At 44.2% G+C, this 24,749-nt stretch overlaps 1 protein-coding gene across 1 annotated transcript in view; it reads left to right on the top strand.

The window, feature by feature from the left end:
- Nucleotides 1-16,960, top strand: part of SCNN1B (sodium channel epithelial 1 subunit beta) — a 29,356-nt gene extending 12,396 nt beyond the window's left edge. Inside the window, exons 6-12 of the mRNA XM_078785220.1 lie at nt 485-583; nt 857-968; nt 7,389-7,467; nt 8,781-8,838; nt 9,256-9,317; nt 15,981-16,056; nt 16,464-16,960. Of these exons, the coding sequence (XP_078641346.1) occupies nt 485-583; nt 857-968; nt 7,389-7,467; nt 8,781-8,838; nt 9,256-9,317; nt 15,981-16,056; nt 16,464-16,886 (909 nt within the window). The 3' untranslated portion in view covers nt 16,887-16,960. The remainder of the gene's footprint in view (nt 1-484; nt 584-856; nt 969-7,388; nt 7,468-8,780; nt 8,839-9,255; nt 9,318-15,980; nt 16,057-16,463) is intronic.
- The last annotated feature ends 7,789 nt before the right edge of the window (nt 16,961-24,749 follow it).

Raw genomic sequence — 24,749 nt, 5'->3', positions numbered from 1 at the left:
AAAAATGTACAATGTGAATTCTGAACTCGAAGCGATTTCGACCACTTTTTCACTAAATTTAACATATTTTTTGTCATTGTATCAATATTTTGATAAATAACCCCCACAAATGTTCTATTTTCTATTACTATATTAGTTGGCATCCAGTATGCAAATTATTGGCCTCTGTGGTCCTTAAAAACATATATTTATTCAAATTTTAGCAAATATCACATTGTTTGGTGAAGCGAAGCGGGCGTATAATAATATTTCGGATGATAACACAGAGATGGCCGAGAGTTATACACTGCTATCACTTTTTTTCATATCTAGGGACATATATCTTGCTAAAAATCACAATGAGCCTTACTCCATCTGTATGGTACTGACCAACCCCCTTGGCTCATAGCCTAATGCTATTTATATGACGTTGCATTCGTTTTGAAACAAAATTTTGTTTTTTTAATACATCTCTAAACTTGTGGTGTTGCTGTTTTCCGAACAGGAGGATATTGAGCTTCTTGGTCCTCCTTACAGCAACTGCACGAAGGATGGGCTGGATCTCAGTGTACCCAACCTCTACAACATGACCTACTCCTTTCAGGTTTGTGTAGTTTTCTGCTGTCACAGAATAAGTCACGTAAATGAACTTGTATATATTTATGAAATAAATGAAATATATAAATATGCATTCGCAATGAAATGTGTGATCACTAATCAGTTTTATTTTCAGCAATGAAAATTACCTGAAATTCATGTTGTCTTAACTGCTGTTAAGAATTTATTCAAAATTATTTCAAATGTCAACTTGTCTGATAAAAATGTACTTTTGGTTAATTAAACAAAATTCCAAAAATCTACCTTTAAAACATTGCAGGTTTGCCTCACATCTTGCTTTCAAATGCACATGGTGAGGGAATGTGGATGTGGTTACTACCTGTACCCACTTCCTCCTGGGGCAGAATACTGTCAGAAGAACAGCCATTGGGGTATGACTGGGTGTGGTTTCTAAGGTTGTGGACCGTTGGTTATCCATCTTTATCACTCTACTTGAATAGTTGTATCCAATGGTCATCCAACGCTGCGGACCCACCATTCAGAGCAGTTTTTGGATTTAAAAAGTCTTGCTTTTTTGGGTGGGGATAGTCAAAAAAGTATTGGATAGTTAAAGTTTTTGTATTAAAAAAAAAGCTTGTTATTAGCACACTGCCTCTTGGGGTTGGTGTTATAAATTTTCCAATCTTGAGGACGTTTTTTTTTCTCTTTTTTATCTTGTTTTTTTTTTTTGTATACAACATCGAGGCTCGTGAAAGAGCTAACATTAATCACACAAAAAGTCAGACCGACACATAAAACACAAAAATAAGGGGAGCGGTAGACAAGATGGGGAGAGAGGGGGAAGGACACAAACACAATATTTGAGAGCAGGGACATCGGGAGAAATGTGGGAGGGGGAGGGCTTTGGGGGAGGTGGGCGAGGTATAAAACATATGGACACTGCAATTACTTCCAGGAAAGAAGTTGGAATTTCCAAAAAAAGTGTATCTGGGGTGAATTAGCGGGGGTAGAAAAGATCAAGGTTTTGAATGGGGGAAGATAAGAGATGGTAGTGAACAGCTGTTTTAAAGACCTGGAGGAAGGTGTGGGATTGAAGGGAGTGGGGGAGTTTGTTCCAGAGGCAGGAGAAAAGAGGAATGAAAGAGTGAAGGTGAGCAGAGAGCCTAGATTTTGGCAGTTTAACCATAAGATGGTTGCAGGCAGATCTTGTGCGACCTGAAGGAATATTGGGGGGACAGAGCACAGGGAGAGCTGGGGGAGCAAGGCCGGAGAGGAGTTGGTAGAAGACAGAAAGACCACCAACTTGCCTGCGGTGAGTGAGTGAAAGGCCCTCGGAGTTCGCTTCACCGCGGGAGATTCCAATGATTCTGAAAGCTTTGGTTTCAACAGCGTGAAGCCGAGCTAGGTGTGAGGCAGGAGCACCGGCCCAGAGGGGGGGGGGGGGGGGGGGAAACAGTATTCCATTGAGCTGCGGATGAAAGCCTTGTATGTGGTGAGGAGCTCAGGTGTGCCAAGGAAGGACTTCGCACGACGGAGGATGCCCAGTCGGCGACTGGCTTTGGAGGCCAGCTTGGAAATGGGGTTTTCCCAAGAAAGATCATGTCATGGCAGTAGTGAGACCCAAAAGCTTGAGCGACAGAACTTCTTGGAGAGGATTGTTGAGAAAGTAGATGGGAGGGTTTTCCAGTCGGTATTTTTTGAGAGACATAGTAAGAGTGTGAGATTTGTCTGGATTGAAAGACATGTTCCACTTGTTTGACCAGTCTGTGATTTTGTCCAGGTCTGCAGAGAGTGAGGAGGCTGCAGACTGCCGATCTGTGGGATGAGGAATGGAGCGGCAGATAGTGGAGTCATCAGCAAAGAGATAGAGAGGATTTTCCAGAGAGTCAGAGAGTTCATTGATGAAGACCAGAAATAGCACAGGGCCCAGAACACTACCTTGGGGAACTCCAGCCAGAACAGGAAGGGGAGATGAGAGAAATCCATTCAGGGCCACACGTTGCCTACGACTTGAGAGGAAGTCCGCAAGCCATGAGTGGAGATTTCCATGGATACCATAGGAGGAGTGTTTGGTGAGCAGAGCTGGATGCCAGACCGTATCGAAGGCACGTGATATGTCAAGTGAGACAGCTCTGAAATCCTGTTTGGCATTGAGGACCTCCATCCATTGTTGAGACAGCAGAAGCAACATGTCCAGAGAAGAATGACCTGGTCTGAATCGAAATTGATGATCAGAGATCAAACCATTGGAGAAGAGTTAGGATTTGATATCCGAAGCAATGATTGATTCCATTACTTTGCTGATAATTGGAAGCAGGCTGATTGGTCTGTAGTTGCAAGGATCTGTTTTTGCACCTTTTTGTGTAACGCGGTAATGTTTGCTGATTTCCAAGATGCTGGCAGATGATCTAGAGCAAAAGAGAGGGTGAAAAGAACAGAGTGAGGGTGAGATAGAGTGGCAGAGCAGGATTTTAGGACCCGTGGGCTAATGCCGTCTGGTCCAGTTGCAGAATCAGAGTCGAGGTTTGACAAAAACTTCTCCACCTTGTCAGGAGAGAAGGACACAGAGTCCAGGAGCAGTTGGGTTCGACTGGGAAAGGTGGGAACAGAGAGAGATGGGTTTGGGCCACAAGATTTTGAGGCAAACACAGAGTTGAGGCATTCGGCTTTGTCACGTGCGGTGTCAACTGTGTGGCCATTTGAGGTAAGGGAGGGGATGGAGGGGGAACAAACACCAGAAACGGATTTGACCAGACGCCACCACGATTTGGAGGAAGGAGACAGGTTTGAGAGTTCAATCTTGAGTGTGGAGAGATAGTGCTTCCTGGCACTCCTGAGGGTAGACACACACTTGTTCCGAGCTTGGTGGAAGGAACTGAGATTGCCTTCAGTTGGATTTGCCTTCCAAGAGGCAAAGGCAAGTTGTTTCAGGGCAACTGCCTCACCACAAGATTCAGTGTACCATGGACGGGAGGAAGGGTAAGCCAACTGAAGACGAGATGGGATAAATCTGTGCATGAGAGAGAGCTTCTTTGGAAGAATTCCCAGGAAGAATTGATGTCAGAGGCGGTAGAGATGGGAGACCAGTCCAGATGATTGATGGCTGCTTGCAGACCGTGCAAGTCAGCCTGAGTGAAATGCCAGTCTCGTCGGTGCTGAGGAGGCTCTCTGAGATTGGCCAGAGAGATGTCCACTTTAACAAGCACATGATCAGAAGAACCGATTGGAGCAGAAGAAGAGTAGCAGACATTAGCAGGGAAGTTTGTCATAACCAAGTCTAGAAGAGAAGATCCTCCATTGACTGCGATCCGGGTCGGGAAATTGACAGATTGTGTCAGTCCCAATGAGACGCAGAAGTCTTTTGCTGAGGTGCCATGGCTGGTGAGAGAGGAACCCACACCCAGCCAGCTGGCGTGATGACAGTTGAAGTCGCCACATATGAGGAAGAGAGAGTTTGGATGAGTTGATAGAAGTTGGTCCATGTTGTCAGACAGCGACATGTAAATGGAGTCATCACTGTTTGGAGGACCGTACAGAACACATATGAACAAAAGGTGGGAGCGGAGAGAAAGCCGTAGCCAGAGGTACTCCTGGGGGTGGGTTGGAGAGAGGGCAGTGCAAGGAGAGTGCGGATAGAGTTTTTGATAAAGATAGCCACCCCACCACCAGGACGAGGCTCAGGTCTATCATACCAGAGGAGGGAGTAACCAGGAAGAGATATTAAGGAATCAGAGACATCTTGAAGGAGGAAAGTTTCTGTTAAGCAGATCACGTCTGGATTGTCAGAAGCAACCTGAATGGAGAGATCAATCAGGTTTGAGCGAAGGCCCCGGATGAGGTCCATACCGTTAATGAGGAGAGAGGGGGAGCATCGGGTGCAGGACAGGGGAGGGGAGGGGAGGGGCAGGGTCAGATGAAGGATGAGAGGGGGAGGTAGGGAGAGCAGTTTATAGTGTGTCAGAGATTACAGAAGAGTTACAAGAAAGGGAAGGATGAGGAGGGTGAAAGGTTTGATGGTGATGGGATGAGGCACAGTGAGGGGTTGTTTGAGTGGGGGCAGAGGAAAGTAGAAGGTTGGGGGAGGTGGAGGTATGAGATAGAAGGGAGACGAAGTGGGGGGAGGCAGCTTTGAGAAGGAGGTGGGAGGAGGGATAATTTGGGAGGGATGGTTGTGGGGGAGATTTGAAGGGGAGGGGTTGGGGGGAGTTTTGAATGGGAGGGGAAAGGGGGGAGTTTAGGAGGGGAAGGGCAAGGGGGGAGTTTAGCAGGGGAAGGGCAATGGGTGAGTTTGGGAAGGGAGGGGCAAGGGGGGAGTTTATGAGGGGAGGGGCAAGGGGGAAGGTTTGGAGGAGAGGGGCAAGGGGGAGTTTAGGAGGAGAGTGGCAAGGGGGGAGTTTAGGAGGGGAGGGGAAAGGGGGGAGATTTGGAGGGGAGGAGCAAGGGGGGAGATTTGGGGGGGAGGGGCAAGGAGGGAGATTTGGAGGGGAGGGGCAAGGGGGGAGTTTAGAAAGTGGATGATTAATGAAAGATGATAACAAATTGGGTTTATTGTGATTTTCAAGTTAGCGATACATTTAAGAACGATGGAGGAGGGGTGGAATGAATGAAAATTTAGAGCATGTAGTGAGAAAGAATTATAAGAGATTGAATATTTTTTTGAAATGGAATGAGTTGAAGAGGAAATTGAAAGGAGCCTTTTACAGACTTGGCATTTAATATGGAATTTTTTTTTCTTTTCTTGACTTTGGTTTACTTTCTTAACTCAGTATATCAATCTGGTGAGTTTCTTTTACACTTTGGTGATTTATTTGTTAAAAGAACCATGTCACTGATTGTCTGTCGCAGCAAGAAGTCAACAACAGGATTATATCACAGGTGGCGTGGCAAAATGTACGGACAGGTGCATTTGATGATTGGCTTCACAGTCGGGTATACAAGGGTTGTTGTGTTCTGTATTAGTGGAAAACAACTGCTGCATGTCTCCAAAATTATTGCCGCTTCCTCTGGAGATGGTCTGTCAACTCGACAATGGTGTTTGTCATGGAGTGGTGGCTTTACGAAATTACGGCATGAAACAGCGTGCTATTGCTCGGCAGTATGGCATCACTCAAGGCCAGGTGTCAAAGATCCTGAAACGAAATGCACAGAGGGGTGTCCCTACTCCAATACCGAGGCCAGGACATCCCCACAGAACCACAAGGAGGGATGATCGCCAGCTGCACCGGTTAGTCCGCAATGGCCGTACCAAGTCAGCTAATCGGCTTAGGGCTGAGTGGCAGCAACTGACAAATGTGCCTGTATCCAGAAGGCTAGTCAACCAACGACTGGTTCAAGCAGGCTATCGTGCCAGGCATCCCCTGAGAAAGCCACGCCCTACCAGACAACACCACCAGCGCCGATTGCAGTGGGCCAGAGAGCACCGTCAATGGCAGCCAGGACACTGGAATCACGTGATCTTCAGTGACGAGTCTAGATTTCTGGTCTATCGTCAAGATGGCCGCATCCGAGTGCGCAGACAAGTGCATGAAGCCTACAACAAAGATTGTATAGTGCCAAGAGTCCAAGCTGGAGGTGGTGGGGTGACCGTTTGGGCTGCTTTTCATGCAGGGGGCAATACTGACCTGGTTGTTCTGAATGGAAACCTGAACCAGTTCAAGTACAGGGCCATTCTGGAAGAAACATTGCTTCCATTTGCTCGTGCAGCCTTTCGAGGAAAGTTTGTCTTCCAAGATGACAATGCACGGCCTCATCGTGCTTGCATGATCCAACACTTTCTTGCTGACCGTGGTGTAGAGCATATGGAGTGGCCTGGGAGTTACAACGTGGGAGTTACAACGTTAGACAAAGAGTAGATGTTCGGGGAAGTTTGGGGGAGAAGGGAAAATCTAAAAACCTAGCAAAAACAGCGGACGAAGGAACAAACTTCGATGGGGGAAGCCTGAGGCAAGGCCGCACACGCGCAGCAAACAGAAGAGATTAATTTATGAAAGATAAACACCGAGAAACTTCCAAGGGGCACACTACAGGTTCACACAACGAAAGATAAATACAGTTTCGACAAGATACAATTGTGAACAATGACAACTTTGAAAACGTGGAGACCGTGTACAGCTTCGAAAATCCGTGACATCGTCTCCAAGATCTTATGAGATCTCTCAAATGTTGGGCTGTGCAAATCAATAATCTGGTAAATGTACCCTTCATGTCGTGTGGAGTCGAACCGTATTCAGGGCTGGGCAAAATCCTTGCATTTTAAAGCTCTTTTTTGACCTGCTGATGGAGCCAAGTCCAGTGTTTTGTCCAATGTCCAATGTTTTCTGTTAATATGAACTTATTAAAATGAATCGTTTCCCTCACTGCAGTATTCCTTTTTAATAGTGGTCCAATGACTTGACATGACTTCCTTTACCGTTCTTGATCCTGCTTGATTCTTGATCTTCTTGATCTTGACTTGATATATCTTGCTGCTTGATCTTGACGCTTGATTCTTGATCTTCTTGACCTTGACTTGACAGATCTTGATGCTTGATCTTGATGCTTGATTATTTATCTTCTTGATCTTGACTTGATAGAGCTTGACACTTTATCTTGAAGCTTGATTCTTGATCTTCTTGATCTTGCCTTCATAGATGTTGCTGCTTGATCTTGACGCTTGATTCTTGATCTGCTTGATTTTGACTTCCTTTATCGTTCTTGATCTCGCTGCACGGTTACGAAGGCACTTGTGTCCGAAGAGCCTAGATGTATGTAACGTTATATGTACATAAAAGTCAGCATGCATTAAGCAAATTAATTATGTGTACGCTGGCAGTGTTTTTATTGTGATGATTGACACCATGTTGTGTCGGCAGCATATTGTTACTACAAGCTCTACCATCGGCTCTCGCACGAAAATACGAGTTGTATGGATGCCTGCAAGCAGCCATGTAGGTGAGTCTGTGTTGTCAATATAGTACAAGGTCTCCACAAATTACCGTTCCAAATTAAAACCATAATAATATATGATGAAATGGGATACAACTGTGTGGTTTGCTGCACATGAAAGAATAATAGTCAAAGTTCCGTTGTCAGGACTGTCCTCCAAATGCAAATGGACTTGCGGGGACTGCTCTCGAATGACTCACTAACAGGTTCAACATCCTCACCACTTGTGCTTGGCAGGCCTGCCCAATTCTTGTGCAGGGTGCTACCAGTCTCCATAAACTTTGAATCATTATTCTCGATGGTGGCTGCCTTCCATAGGTCGCCCTGAAGCTTTGTTGAACTACTGTCGCTGGTTTGGTCTCTATAAATCAGGCAACTCTCTGTGCTTTTTTGTGGGATCGCAATTCGCAATAAATGTGATGTCACGTGTTGCAAAAGACACAATGAAACGAAAAAGCCTGTTTTCAATCATGTCCTTTTTCAAAGTCAAAAAACTTTGAGACATTTACTTTTACATGCCGCAAACCACATTGATGTATATCATTTCATTATTTTTTGGCAATGGGGTGGAAAGGGCCTCATGGGGCCCGAGAGTGGGGTCAGAATGTCAAATGGCAAAAAATGAAATTACTGGCGCATTTTAAAACATTTCTTGATGAAATTTTGGATACGAAATCAACATTGGTCTTTCCGCTGCTGCAAATTTGGCAGTGGTGTATGCTTGGGTGTATTTCTGTGAGCATAAGTGCCCATCTGCATGATTTTGTCTGAGGTGGTCATCCATTTGGAGTAAGGAGGCTGAAAGATTACATCGAGTTCACTCTGCAATCCTCCCCTTCCGGTGGGGATGCACATATTCCTCCAATGGCCCACTTCCTGTCTACCTTAAGTCCAGACTGCCCACCAATCTGTATTATTTTTAAAAAATAATTAATTAATTCCTCATTTTGTCCTGTCTATGGAATAAGCTTTTAACAAAGGTTGAGTTCCTTCTTGCAGTCCCTCAACGTGGTAACACATGGTCAACTTGTACTTTATCCTTTGCCTCGCTCTAACCATTTCCAAATGCCGCCTTTCCTGTTTGACTATGACTATTCAATTTGTTTCCCAACTTTTCCATTGTTGATTGGCTGCCCTAAAGGCATTTATTTCAATTATTTATTGTATCTTTTATTTGTTGTTGTTTGCTTTTCCATGAGCCTTAACACCCATATTAAAACATTGCTATTGCCGTTTCCATTACCTTGATGTGCTCACTTGTTTTATTGTTTTGTCATTGCCCTTTTTATATTTTTCTGCAAATTGCCTCCTTGGCACAGTGATAAGGAGTACCATATGACCATCTCCATGGCAGATTGGCCTTCTGAAACCTCTGAGGTAAGGTCACAACCTAAAAAGAAAGAACTGAATAATTTGCAAATTGCCATCCAGGGTCTGCTTTTGTTGTTGTGCCATAACAAGGAGGCATTACCAGTGATTTCATCACCCCTCCTCACACCCTACCCGTCATTAGGGTGCATCAAAACATTCTTGGCCACAGCAACAAGCCCCTCAAAGCAGCTTTGTACCTTTATCATTTAAATAATTTTCTTGAATAGATAAAATCGAACAAACTATTTACGACATGTTGGCATGCGTACACAGCAGGTCACTGGGTCATTGCTTGCACAGTGAGTTGGTCACAGTTGAGTATAAATAAATAAATAAATGAATGTAGTTGTGATGATGATGATTATGAAACAAAATGTGTTTTTTTTGTGGTTGTTGGTTTTTTATGTTTGTTTTTCTTTTCAGAAATGGATTTTTCACATTCTCTCCAAGGAAAAGAACACGTCTGGTGGTGCAAAAATAAACAGGTGCTTACAATAAGCTGGAGGGGTTTGTTTGCATACATGGTCTGGAAAAAACTGGAAAATTTTGAGGGATTTGGGTGGGGAGGGTTAACGAAGGTAGAAAAGATCATGGTTTTGGAATTGGGACGATCTGAGATGGTGGTGAACAGCTGTCTTGAAAACCTGGAAGGGAAAAATGAAATTCAAGAGGATGGTGACAGTTGATTGCAAAGGCTGGAGAAATGAGGAACAAATGAGTGGAGGTCAGCAGTGATCTTGAATTTAGGTAGCTTCACTATAAGGGGGTTGATGAGGGAATGTGTGAGCCCTGCAGAAATCTAGTGGGGGGGAGGGAGGGGAGTGGGGGGGGGGGGAGGGACAAAGCACAGAGAGCAGAGGGTGCAAGACCAGAAAGGAGGCGGTAGAATACGGAGACCACCAACCTGTCTGCGATGGCAAAGTGGTTGACAGAGATGTTTGGTCAACAATATGTATGAAGGTCACACTAAGTTCTGTTACCCCACCAAGATGAAGGATTTAGTAACATTAAAAAATATATATTCATGTCATATTACCTCTATCCTCTTCAATACACGGATGGTGTTGTTGGGGATAGGTGCTGCGGGATAAGGAAGAAGTGGGTGGTGGCTTAAGGGAAGAATAGGGAGGGTGAGATGTAGGTGGGGTTGGGAGGTGAAAGAGGGAGGGGGTATGGAAGGGAAGAGGAAGTGTTGGGAGGAGAAAAAGGAGGGGTTGTGGGAGAAAGAAGGTATGGTATGGAAGGAGGAGGCAGCTCAAGAAAGTGGGGTTCATGGAAGAAGAGGAAGGATGAAGAAGGCGAAAGATATGTAATGAATTAAAGTATAAATAGTTTTGCATTAAGTCATTACAAAAATACTTTTTGTGCTTCCATTAACTTATCATTTGTCTTGACTGTTGTGCACACCACACGGGAAGTACGTGTGTTTCTGTCATTCGAGTTTGGCCCTCATTCACATTTGACTAAATACTGTGGCTCTGGTGAAATGCCAATAGAAGACACCACCTTTGATTATCTTGTCCATTTGAGAAATTGTGCATCTGTTTGTTTTGTTTAGATTTGTGATGGACATTGAAATTATCAAATTATTATAAGCATCAATGTAGAGGTTCCAGGGCCATTACCTGGGCCCTACTTGTAAATGGATAGTCAGTAGTTTGAATCAATTACATAGATAATGGGATGCAAGTGTGATTGTGAATGATGGACCTTATGATCGTTTTCTGTTTAAAAATGACGTTCTCATTAGATAACCATCTATGAAGCTTTCCTGATCTTCACAAAATCATATCAAATGTTACTAAAGGGAATTTATTTTTGGCCATTTTGGTTCGGTTTGATGCAACATGCGACAAAAGATTCCAAATTTTAATTTACCAGCACACCCGCACACTACGGGAGTGGCAGAAGGGTCATTCCTCTTTGGGGTATATAGATTACAGTCGATCTATGGTCGGGTCTCAAGAACATTGGGTGTGTGTTCATTTGCCAAGTTTCTTGTGGAGAGATCACCATTTGGTTTATGCATTCGAGCAAGCACTCCATTCAAAACCCTTAAGGAATGGCTGGCTTGGCAAGCGCTAGCTAGCTGCTTGGTAAATGAGCACACCCCGGGCTTCCTCCCTTTCAGTTTCGTGTTAAACAACAGGAAAATTGGGTTTCATTGGTGGTTTTCAAAACCAAACTTTAATTGGTGGGTTTCAAAAGGCTGCTATGAAGCACGCCACTTTAGCGGCAGGAAGTGTCATGTTATTATTCAACTCTGTGGGGTATGTAGATTACAGTAGATCTTCGCTCGGTTCTGAAAGTAAAACTTACCTCATGGATGTCGGGATTCCTCCAAATTTCTTTGTTTAATGTTATGAACAGCATCAGCGACTGTTTAAAAAGCTAATCATATGTGTTTGTGGTTTATAATATTGTCGTGCGTAGCCTCCGGTTAATACCAGAGGCTCGCGGATGGACCGAAAACGGCTTTAATTGAGGCGATGGCCAAACACGGACTCAACCATGGACGCGGGAGGAAGAAGGAAAGTGGAAGCTGAGGTAAAAGTTTACCTGGAGCGTGCCGACTGCGGCTTCGATCCTGCGGGGAATTAATGATCTCAAGCGAACACAGGTTTAACAGGGAATGGAAAATAATATAAGGGTTTATTACAAATAAAGGAAAGGACAGGAAAAGCACGCGCCGACAACAAAATGTACTACATCCTACATTGGGATCCCACACACCGACTTCGAATACAGACGAGGGAAAAGAATAACCAAAATAACACGTCCATTATGTAATTGTGAAATGTGGAGCTCGGTTTTATCTGGTCTTGTCGTCTTCAATCTCCGCTGCACACCAAGAGGCCCCTCACTCCAGCACCACAGCACCACGAAGGCCCGGCCCAGTGCCCACTCCAGGCTCCTCGTCGACCCCCCCCCCCCAACCCCCACGAGGTCCGTGCACCGAAGGTCCAACGCAGGGTTACATGAAGCAAGCGAACTCCACTCGGGCTCGGACTCAACTCCACTCGGGCTCGGACTCAACTCAACTCGGGATCGGACTCAACTCGGGGTCGGACTCAACTCGGGCTGCCGGCCGGGACTAAAGCTGCTGAAGCTGTAACTCTCCACTCGACCAGGGACAGGACTCTGAATAAAGCTCCTCACTCCACCAGGGACAGGACTTTGTGCGCAGAGTTCGGCGCGCCCTCCTTATAACCTCCGGCGGTGACGTCAGCCTCGGCGCGCCACGCAACCAGAGCCTCGTAACTTCCCGCCCTTTTGCCAAACCTCCTCACGCCTACTGCGTTGATTCGCGCCTTCCGCGTTGACCAATCACAGTCCTCCTGGGCAGGGTTATAGCATGTGGCATGTAGCGTGGTCATAACGCATGCGTGTAGCGTGCTACGCGAGGCCCAGCAGAGATAAAGCTGGCCACGGTCCACGCGGCTGCGCCCCGAGCCGGCCCCCTTGCCTCTTCGTCTTCCGAAGTCATGTCAGGGAAGGGAATTATTTAGTGTTGCAATAAAGAGCCTACCTAAGTGTCTAAATGTGTGCATTGCCAAAAGGGACAAAGGTGAGATGACCAGGTGAGACACACAGGGGCGTTATCTTTTAATCCCTACTCTATTTATCACTCGAACATCCTGGTATGTTCACAGGTATACATCTTAACCGACAAATCGGACTAACAGAACTTACTACAAGTGGAATCCTTACCGCGACAGACGAAGCTCGTTACCTATTCAGATCTATCTGGCTCTAGATATTGCTACCCCACCCGACATAACAATATTTTTACTTTTGGTAGAGGCCGTTGTTCCCACAAAAACGCCATACAAGCTATTTATAAACGTTGACACGACATTTGTTCAAGGAGGAAAAACTCCTTGGTGATGTGGGACATTGTTAGTATTAATTTTTTTTTTTTTTTTGTATACAGAATCGAGGCTCGTGAAAGAGCTAACATTTATCACACAAACAAATCAAACAGACAAACAAACAAAGTATATAAAAAGGGGAGCGGTAGACAAGATGGGGAGAGAAGGGGAAGCACATAAACACAACATTTGTGAGGGACATCGGGAATGTGTGAGAGGGAGAGGGCTTGGAGGAAGGCGGCGTGGGAAGGGGGGTGGGGTGGGAGAAGTATAAACACAAGAACACCAAGGACTTCCAGGAAAGAAGTTGGTATTTAAAAAAAGAGGATTTGGGGTGAAATTAGTGGGGGTAGAACAGATCAAGGTTTTGGATGGGGGAAGATAAGAGATGGTGGTGAACAGCTGTTTTAAAGACCTGGAGGGAGGAATGGGATTGAAGGGAGTGGGGGAGTTTGTTCCAGAGGCGGGAGAAAAGAGGAATGAAAGAGTGAAGGTGAGCAGAGAGTCTTGATTTTGGCAGTTTAACCATAAGAGGGTTGCAGGCAGATCTTGTGCGACCTTTAGGAATATTTGGAGGACAGAGCCCAGAGAGAGCTGGAGGAGCAAGGCCGGAGAGGAGTCGGTAGAAGACAGAAAGACCACCAACCTGCCTGTAGTGAGTAAGTGAAAGGCCCTCGGAGGTAGCTTCAGCACGGGAGATTCCAATGATTCTGAACGCTTTGGTTTCAACAGCGTGAAGACGAGCTAGGTGTTGAGCAGGAGCACCGGCCCAGAGGGGGGAACAGTATTCCATTGAGCTGCAGATGAAAGCCTTGTATGTGGTGAGGAGCTCAAGTGTGCCAAGGAAGGACTTCGCACGACGGAGGATGCCCACTGCCCAGTCGGCGACTGGCTTTGGAGGCCAGATTTGAAATGTGGTTTTCCCAGGAAAGATCGTGGCAGATAGTGAGACCCAAAAGCTTGAGTGACAGAACTTCTTGGAGAGCATTATTCAGAAAGTGGATGGGAGGTTTGTCCAGTCGGTCTTTTCGGAGAGACATCGTAAGAGAGTGAGATTTGTCAGGATTGAAAGACATGTTCCACTTGTTTGCCCAGTCAGTGATTTTGTCCAGGTCTGCAGAGAGTGAGGAGGCTGCAGACTGCCGTTCTGAGGGATGAGGAATGGAGCGGCAGAGAGTGGAGTCATCAGCAAAGATATAGAGAGGATTTTCAAGAGAGTCGGAGAGATCATTGATGAAGACCAGAAAAAGCACAGGGCCCAGAACACTGCCTTGGGGAACTCCAGCCTGAACAGGAAGACGAGATGATAGAAACCCATTCAGGACCACATGTTGACTACGACTAGAGAGGAAGTCCGCCAGCCATGCATGGAGATTTCCATGGATACCAAAGGAAGAGAGTTTGGTGAGCAGAGCGGGGTGCCAGACCGTATCGAAGGCACGTGATATATCGAGGGAGACAGCTTTAATTTCCTGTTTGGCATTGAGGACCTCCATCCATTGTTGAGACAGCAGAAGCAGCATGTCCAGAGTAAAGTGACCTGGTCTGAAACCAAATTGATGATCAGAGATCAAGCCATTGGAGAAGAGGAAAGATTTCATATCCGAAGCAATGATGGATTCCATGACTTTGCTGATAATTGGGAGAAGGCTGATTGGTCTGTAGTTACTAGGATCTGTTTTTGCACCTTTTTTGTGTAAAGCGGTGATGTTGGCTGATTTCCAAGCAGATGGGAGTTGACCTTGAGCAAAAGAGATGGTGAAGAGAACAGAGAGAGGGAGTGAAAGAGCAGATGAACAGGATTTTAGGACCCATGGGCTGATGCCGCCAGGTCCAGTTGCAGAATCAGAGTCGAGGGTTGACAGAAACTTTTCCACCTTGTAAGGAGGAAAGGACACAGAGTCCAGGAGCAGCTGGGTATGACTGGGTATGGTGGGTACAGAGAGGGATGGGTTTGGGACACAGGATTTAGAGGCAAACACAGAGTTGAGGCATTCAGCTTTTTCACGTGCGGAGTCAGCTGTGTAGCCGTTTGAGGTAAGGGAGGGGATGGAGAGGGAACAAACACCAGAAACAGATTTGACCAGACGCCACCAGGATTTGGAAGAGGGAGACAGATAAGAGAGTTCGGTCTTGAGAACGGAGAGATATTGTTTCCTGGCTCTCCTGAGGGTGGACACACACTTGTTTCGGGCTTTGTGAAAGGAAATGAGATTTCCTTCCGTTGGATTTGCTTTCCAGGAGACGAAGGCAAGTTGTTTCTGAACCTGCGGAATATTGTCTTGTAATAACATTAATATTATGCTATTATCATTTGTTTTGCTATTAGAAACGGCCTTGGAAAAAAGCCACGATAAAGCTAGCTTAATATGATTATACACCTCAACACACAACCCCATTGGTGGAAATGGCAGGGAAAACCTGCTTGAGGGAGAAAATACCCCTTGGGGAGGGTGGCAATTGAATGTGCTACAACCATCATTATGTAACCCTTGGTCATCCTGTTAAGTTTGGTTGAGATTGAATAAGTAACGACAGAATGTATCGCAGTCAAAAATCATGAGACAGACAGACGCCAAATTGCATATTTTAGTATGATGTTGAACATTTTAACCTTTGTTAAAGTTCATATAGGTAGTGGACAAAAAAATTGGAAACACCTGGGTAAATGAGGGACACCAAGCAGCGGCTTCCACACAGGTGTGACCCATGTGTAAATTAAGCAAATACCATCCCAGCATGATTAGGGTCATGTATAAAAATGTTGTACAGGCCTGTTTGCCTCCACTTATGGCTGACATGGTTGCAAGAGTAGACCTCCACAGAGCAGGTGTGGTTGTCCAGTGGTTTGATGAGCATGCCACTGATGTTACCCATATGTCATGGACTTCTCAGTCACCAGATCTGAACCCAATCGAGCATTTATGGGATATTCTGGAACAACGCCTGAGAGCATTTTCCAGCTCCATTAAACAGGTGTGACTTGATTTTCCATGGAGCAGTGGTGCCGCATCCCTCCTGCGGAATTCCAGACACTGCTGGACTCTATGCCATGGCGCGCTGCACGTGATGGTAGCCCAACGCCCTATTAAGAGACTTTACCTTGGTGTTTCCATTTTTTGCCAACACCTGCACATGATTTTACCTGTTATTGGCCTCCATTTCTAAAATGTAGTTAATTGCAATACAAAATGGATATGTGTGATGATAGTATCATGATTAAGTTTGAATGTGGCTACAAGTCATTTTGGAACTATCTCTGTATTTGATGAGCAGGAACAACATCATGAAAGTAAATCTGTATTTTGAAGAGTTTAACCACAAGACGACGATGGAGTCACCAGCACAGACGGTAAGTTGTGAATAATTATGGCAATGTTATAATACACCTGTTTGTATAAGCAGTTTCACACTAGGCCCCACTAATATATGAGGCTTTGTGTGTAAAAACAGTTGTTGATGGAATTGATGAGCTTGTAGATTAGATGATGTAAAGTGACTTGTGATAAAGCAGGTTAACAATGCTTTGATTAATTTAATTAGGGTTAGGGTTAGGGTTAGTTGTTAGGGTTGGTTGTTATTAGGGTTGTTATTAGGGTTAAGGTTAGTGTTGGTTGTTAGGATTAGGGTTAGGGTTGGTTGTTAGGGTTAGGGTTAGGGTTTTGTTTAGCAACACAGATTGTGCCACCACTTTATGCTGCCAACTTGTGGTCGTAGAAGGTGAACTTGTGTAACCATAAACTGCATGTGGCGTTTCAGCTCATTACGCTGCTGTCCAATTTTGGTGGCCTGTTTGGTCTGTGGATGGGTGGTTCGGTGCTTTGCATCATCGAGGCAGCAGAGATTATAGTTGACCTGATGTGGATCGGAATAATTTGGTTGGCGGCGAAGATGAAGGAATTGCGGGCAAGATCTCAAAAACAACCTTCCTTCTCTGATGCGCCACCATCGATCCAGCAGCTGGAGCAACAAGGACATGTCAATTCTGTCTGTGAAACAGAGACGGTACCTGGTGTAGGTGACAGTGGAGGCCCTCCCCCAGCACAAACTGAAGAAGTTGAATCTGCACAACAACCCATTCCCAGTACTCCACCACCAAAATACGAAGCGTTAAATGTGCGATGCCCTCACCTGTTAAAATGTGACAGTGACCGTTGGGAGGAGTTTGTGGACAGACTCTAGCAATTAACGATCGTTTTGTTGTTATGAAGGTTTTGTAGTGATTATACCAAATTAAGATTTGAGGTTAAATTGGTTTGAATTATTAGAGTTTCATAACTATGAATGTGCAAATTCTATGCTAGATAATTTTTTGGCCTCACTTTTTTGCATCACCTTTTGACAGCAGGTTATCTGCGGCATGGCCAATTTATTACACCTGTAAGGGATCTATTACACAAGTAACATAGGATGATAGTAAATGTTCTTTATCAAAAAGTAAACTGAATGCTCGTTATTTGGTATACAGTAGGCTTCACGTGTGTCCATAGAGGGTCCACTATACACCACAAGGTTGGCACATCATGCAAATGATGTTAAATCACAAAGGGGTGCCATAATTGACCATTATGGTTTGCATTATATTTTCGTTAAATCATAATCAATGGGGTTGATTGGGAATGCATATGTTCTTATAACCCTATTTGTGAACGTCTGTTTGTTCGGTTGTGCCTCATGGACAGACTAAGGAAGTGACTTGAAGAGGGATGAGGGGGTCCATGGGGGGTAACTTTTCACGACAAAAAACATGGGTGCATCAGATTTAGACTAGGGGCGTGGCAGCAGGGCGTCCCCAAGGGGTGTGGCTTCCACTGACTATAAAAAGCCCACTACACACACGTGACTGACTTTCTTTTCCGAGCCTCACCGGGTAACTCTGCTAGTTAAACATAATCACCATGGACTTCCACATGTGCACTTCGATTTTGTTAGATGGGTATTAGAGGTGATGAATATAATTTGCAATTCCTTATGCTTATGCACCTTTACTGTCACCATGAGACGAGTTAGGGGTCTGCAGGAATTTTTGTGCAGTTACTTTTTAAAAATAATATCTGTAACCTGCATGTTTGGCTTTCCTTCTACATCGGTGATGTTTTACACAAATGTTTGTTGAAAGTTATCCAGAATTTAATTTTTATTTGCAAGTGTTACAGCACTTTGGAGTTGAATGATTGATTGTGAACTGTGATTCTTCTTCCTTCCTTTAATATTCCAGCAATTCTACAATTAAAGGTTATTCAGACACAATATGTGTTTTTGTGAATGTGAGTGAAACTGCTTACAGTGCCTTCAGAAAGTACGTGATGCTTCAAACTGCTTACAGTGCCTTCAGAAAGTATTCACACCCCTTGACTTTTTCACATTTTGTTGTGCTACAGCCTGATTTTAAAATGGATGAAATTTGTTTTTTTTGTCACTGATCTACACATACCACTTAATATCAAAGTTTTAAAAAATCCTTTGGAATTTTTTTCGAAAATAATTAAAAATGTAATACAGAAATATGTAATTTACACAAGTATTCAACCGCCTCAGTCAATACTTTGTTGAAGCACCTTTGGCAGAGATTAAAGCGTTGAGTCTTCTTGGGTATGTCTGTATCAGCTTTGCACATCTGGATTTGGGAAGTTTCTCCCATTCTTCCTTTGAGATTTACTCAAGCTCTGTCAAGTTGGATGAGGAGCGTTGAACAGCCATTTTCAAGTCTTTCCACAGATTCTCAATGAGATTCATTGGCTGAACCACTTGAGGACTTTCCAGTCTATTCCAGCTATTCCAGTGTTGCTTCGGCTGTATGTTTGGGGTCATTGTAATGTTGGAACGTAAATGGGACCTATATAATTATATATAAAAAAATATATATATAAGGGAAGGGGACCTATATAATTTTAAAGCAAAAACGATAGCACTTAGGTGGAATTTGTTTCGAAAGACTACTAGACCTATTGGCCGATGTATATTCCAAGTTTCAGCTAGTTTCAATGTATAGTCCTTGAGATACGAGCGCCAACAGACTTTGGGCGGGTGGACGGACGGACGGACGGACGGGCACCAACATGATTTCGAGGGTTTTCTAAATAAAACTCAAGAATGTGGAAACAGACGTTGCTGAAATTTGGAACATATTACCTCAACGTACAAAGTATTTACTCCTGAAATTTGCAGTCGATTTCGTCTAGTAGAAGCCGAGAAACGCATTTTCAGTTCCCATCTATATAATAATACCGTAAGGACTCGACTTTGTTATCCCTTTTACGCCGCACCCAGTGACCCGATGCCCACGGCACTAATGGATTTACGATCTACGAACCGCGCTCTTTGTTTATCACGTACAGACATACTCGAAAAATCTGAATTAGCCGACGTTGGGGCCCAAAAGCATCCGATTAACTGCCGATACGACGCCATCTTACGATGCCATCGTATTGGCGTCTGCTGGGCGAAGGCGAAGCGAGCCGTCCGCTGATTGGACAGTCGAGTGGTGTGAACATGGGTGGTGTGAACCAAATAGTCTTTTTATTCCCTTGAACATTTTAAATTAGGATATATAAGGAAACGTCTTTATCGTCATTTTAATAAAGTTAAATGGAGTGACGTTGCGATACTCGGGGTGCGTTGCATAAATCCTCATAACTCAGAGAGGTGTAGCAGGTGGCGAGACGTAAGGAAGCTTAAAGATAACGAGCTGAAAACAGACGAACGATATGTCAATCTCTTTCTACACCGAACAGAAATAAAAGTATGAAAGCGGGAAGGCATGGCCTGAGCACTTCGAGCAGAGAGGACTGATTGGACTTAACCTAAAGAGAAAAAAATGGAGCTTCACGGAAGAAGAAGATCCCATGAGCGCTCCCCTATGCCATCCATAATGGTACACTTTATCCATACACCACATCCTCCCTTCCGTGGATGTTCCACGGGTTTCGGCTCGTCTATATAATAATAGCGTAAGGACTCGACTTTGTTATCCCTTTTACGCCGCACCCAGTGACGCAATGCCCACGGCACTAATGGATTTACGATCTACGAACCACGCTCTTTGCTTATCACTTACAGCCATACTCGAAAAATCTGAATTAGCCGACGTTGGGGCCCAAAAGCATCCGATTAACTGCCGATACGACGCCATCCTACGACGCCATCGTATTGGCGTCTGCTGGGCGAAGGCGAAGCAAGCCGTCCACTGATTGGACAGGCGAAGGCGACAGCAAGCCGTCCACTGAGTGGACAATCCCAGAGTGGTGCTATGCCGATTCCTATTACGAATCCATTCATTTTTCAAAAGTATATCGTAGCGTTGTCATTTAAGTAGATTGCAATAAATACGTTGTTCATATACGCACTCTTCATTCTCATCTTTCTTCCTAACTCTTACTCAGACAAGCAAATCCCCAATGGCCTATGCCATCCATAATGGTACACTCTATCCATACACCACATCCTCCCTTCCGTGGATGTTCCACGGGTTTCAGCTAGTCTATATAATAATACCGTAAGGACTCGACTTTGTTATCCCTTTTACGCCGCACCCAGTGACCCGATGCCCACGGCACTAATGGATTTACTATCTACGAACCGCGCTCTTTGTTTATCACGTATGGACATACTCGAAAAATCTGAATTAGCCGACGTTGGGGCCCAAACGCATCCGATTAATGGCCGATACGATGCCATCTTACGACGCCATCGTATTGGCGTCTGCTGGGTGAAGGCGCAGCAAGCCGTCTGCTGATTGGACAGTCGAAGGCGACAGCAAGCCGTCCACTGAGTGGACAATCCAGAGCATGCATTCCGCCATTTGTGCCGGTGTCATCGATCGCGGTGTACGCTAACCTCATCAGGTGGGTTTACCATAATTTATTCCATATACTGTGATTACGACGAAGTGAAACCGATCAGCAGCCCATCAATATCATATAAAGCAATAAATAACAAGGCTTCAGCTTTTGAAAGCTTAAAACAAAGTGTACTTCACCGAGTGACGAAACGAAGGCTTAGGCCTAGGCCCTACCTATCCAGTTGTGTTTCCATTGTGGCCATGATCTCAACAAATGAAATGGCGTAGGCCATGTGGCGTCAGGTAGGTCATGATCAGCCCCCCCCCTTTCGTTTCACCAACTCCTGCATCTGCCACTGTTCATGATTATCAAAGTAGGCTTTACCCTGTTCACGATAAGGTAGAAATCAGTGAGTTGTATACGAAGAGATAAAAGGATGGCATTGACTTCGTGACGGTACGTGATATTTTCAAAAGTATATCGTAGCGTTGTCATTTAAGTAGATTGCAATAAATGATCAGCCCCCCCCCCTTTCGTTTCACCAACTCCTGCATCTGCCACCGTTCATGATTATCAAAGTAGGCTTTACCCTGTTCACGATAAGGTAGAAATCAGTGAGTTGTATACGAAGAGATAAAAGGATGGCATTGACTTCGAGACGGTACGTGATATTTTCAAAAGTATATCGTAGCGTTGTCATTTAAGTAGATTGCAATAAATACGTTGTTCATATATGCACTCTTCATTCTCATCTTTCTTCCTAACTCTTACTCGGACAAGCAAATCCCCTATGCCATCCATAATGGTACACTCTATCCATACACCACATCCTCCCTTCCGTGGATGTTCCACGGGTTTCGGCTCGTGTTAAATAAAGCTGCACAAAGAGAAACGATCCCTTTTAGCCGGCAAAGCCGGTGTTGTGAATGAACGCGTACGTATTATGTTGAAAAGCCAGATTTTGCTGGATCCCTTGAGAATTTCGAAGCTTTGACGCACCAAATCGCTCAATGGAGGCCGCCATCTTGCAGATACGGAAGTATGCATAAACAATTGCGAAAAAGTTCAATAGGAGTTTGTTTCACCCGTCTTTGTGTGATTCACAATCTAATGCACCTCTAATTTGTAATTAAAATACTTTAAGACCAACCTCGTTCCCCGGGCCCGCATCTTCAATGAAAATCGTCACCAAACACCGGAACCAATGAGATTCGAGCATTTGAAAAAATATTTCAAAAACCAAATCGCTCCATGGAGGCCGCCATCTTCCGGATGCGGAAGTATGCATAAAAAATTGCGAAAAAGTTCAATAGGAGTTTGTTTCACCCGTCTTTGTTTGATTCACAATCTAATGCACCTCTAATTTGTAATTAAAATACTTTAAGACCAACCTCGTTCCCCGGGCCCTGGTTATCTTCAACGAAAATCGTCACCAAACACTTGCCACCAATGAGATTCGAGCATTTGAAAAAGTATTTAAAAAAAGCTTATTACCGCGTTTTGGAGGCTGAAAACGGCATCAAATATTCTAAAATTGACGAAGAATTATTTTTTAGAAATCTCGCGACCGTAGGGGATAGTTTTTCATGGCCGGAAATATCCGAAATTGAGACAGAATTCACCGAATTAATCAAGAAGGAAATTTTATCAATTTTAATCTCATCCAGAATGCAAATGGTGTCATTTTGAACTAGGTACGGTACCTACTACACCGACCTACTACCAACGACCAACCACCTAACCTACTGATGCCATAGTGATGGATAAAACAGTGGCAAGAGGCTTTGGCTTCGCCGGCTCATTGCGGGTTTGCAGTCGGGTACTAGTAGCCGGCGAAGCCGGTGTTGTGAATAAACGCGTACGTATTATGTTGAAAACCAGATTATGCTGGATCCCTTGGCTTGAGATTCCGAAGCTGTGACGCACCAAATCGCTCAATGGAGGCCGCCATCTTGCGGATGCGGAAGTATGCATAACAAATCGAAAAACGTTCAATAGGAGTTTGTTTCACCCGTCTTTGTTTGATTCACAATCTTATGCACCTCTAATTTGTAATTAAAATACTTTAGGACCAACCTCGTTATCTTCAACGAAAATCGTCACCAAACACCGGAACCAATGAGATGCGAGCATTTGAAAAAATATTTCAGAAACCAAATCACTCAATGGAGGCCGCCATAGTCCGGATGCGGAAGTTTGCATAAAAAATTTGAGAAAACGTTCAATATGAGTTTGTTTCACCCGTCTTTGTTTGATTCACAATCTGATGCACCACCAATGTGTAATTAAAATACTTTAAAACCAACCTCGTTATCTTCAACGAAAATCGTCACCAAACACCGGTACCAATGAGATTCGAGCATTTCAAAAATTATTTCAAAAAAGCTTATTACGCGTTTCAGAGGCTGAAAACGGCGTCAAATATTCTAAAATTGACGAATAATTATTTTTTAGAAATCTCGCGGCCGTAGGGGATAGTTTTTCACGGCCGGAAATATCCGAAGTTGAGACCGAATTCACCGAATTAATCAAGAAGGAAATTTTATCAATTTTAATCTCGTCCAGAATGTAAATGGTGTCATTTTGAACTAGGTACGGTACCTACTACACCTACCTACTACCAACGTCCTAACCTGATGCCACAGTGATGGGTAAAATAGTGGCAAGAGGCTTTGGCTTCGCCGGCTCATTGCGGCTTTGCAGTCAGGTACTAGTAGCCGGCGAAGCCGGTTTTGTGAATGAACGCGTACGTATTATGTTGAAAAGCCAGATTTTTCTGGATCCCTTGAGAATTTCGAAGCTTTGACGCACCAAATCGCTCAATGGAGGCCGCCATCTTGCGGATCCGGAAGTATGCATTACAAATTGAAAAAAGTTCAAGAGGAGTTTGTTTCACTCGTCTTTTTTTGATTCACAATCTTATGCACCTCTAATTTGTAATTAAAATACTTTAAGACCAACCTCGGCCCACACGGGCCTGGTTATCTTTAACGAAAATCGTTACCAAACACCGGAACCAATGAGATTCGAGCATTTGAAAAAATATTTGAAAAACCAAATCACTCAATGGATGCCGCCATCTTCCAGATGCGGAAGTATGCATAAAAAAATTGCGAAAAATTTCAATAGGAGTTTGTTTCACCCGTCTTTGTTTGTTTCACCCGTCTTTGTTTGTTTCACATTCTTATGCACCTGTAATTTGTAATTAAAATACTTTAAGACCAACCTCGTTCCCCGGGCCCCCATGGGCCCTGGTTATCTTCAACGAAAATCGTCACCAATTACTGGAACCAATGAGATTCGAGCATCTGAAAAAATATTTCAAAAAAGCTTTTTACCGTGTTTCGGAGGCTGAAAACGGCGTCAAATATTCTAAAATTGACGAAGAATTATGTTTTAGAAATCCCGCGGCCGTAGGGGATAGTTTTTCACGGCTGGAAATATCCGAAGTTGACACGGAATTCACCGAATTAATCAAGAAGGAAATTTTATAAATGTTAATCTCATCCAGAATGCAAATGGTGTCATTTTGAACTAGATACGGTACCTACTACACCTACCTACAACCAACTACCTAACCTACTGATGCCATAGTGATGGGTAAAATAGTGGCAAGAGGCTTTGGCTTCGCCGGCTCATTGCGGCTTTGCAGTCGGGTTCTAGTAATTATATAAAGGGAGGGGCACTTTGCGCCTCCCTTTGAATATTGTTAGTACCCAATAATTGGATAGATCTTGTGGATATTACGTGGCTCATGTGTGGTGATAACACAGTGGCAACGTCCAATGTAAACACGTTGACTGTTGTTGACCCATGTCGATCACATGCGATCAGAGGGAAGGAGATGATACCATGGTGTTACCACAAGCAGAAGGTGGCGCCAGTCCCAGTGGTTTATGTTGTGAGTTGTGAGGGACCTCCCGGTGCATGCTGGGAACGGTACCAATTATGTCCTTCAACACATGTTTGCTTTCTTTGTGTCGCCGCTTCCCTTGATGGGCGATGGGTCTTTCAGGTTTTTGTGCTCAATTTACCTGGAATTGCTCTCATGCCTTTATTTTTCAAAGAAATTCTTTAATCGGTTAATAGATATTGATTTTATGTCCAATGTTTGTTCTCCATGTTAAAGTAAGAAGCTACAGTGATCGCTGCTTTAATATTTTTGGAAAGTCAAGCCTTCCCAATCTATCTGTTACTCCTCCCCCTACAGTTTCAACTTTCAAAGCATAGATTATACAGTAGGCGTATTTGTCTGAGGTAAATA

Source organism: Myxine glutinosa, chromosome 10 (genome assembly GCF_964187855.1).
Source record: "Myxine glutinosa chromosome 10, kmMyxGlut1.1, whole genome shotgun sequence".
NCBI lineage: Eukaryota > Metazoa > Chordata > Myxini > Myxiniformes > Myxinidae > Myxine > Myxine glutinosa.
The sequence above is the reverse complement of the archived record's forward strand: the minus strand, read 5'-3'. Positions and strand labels throughout refer to the sequence as shown.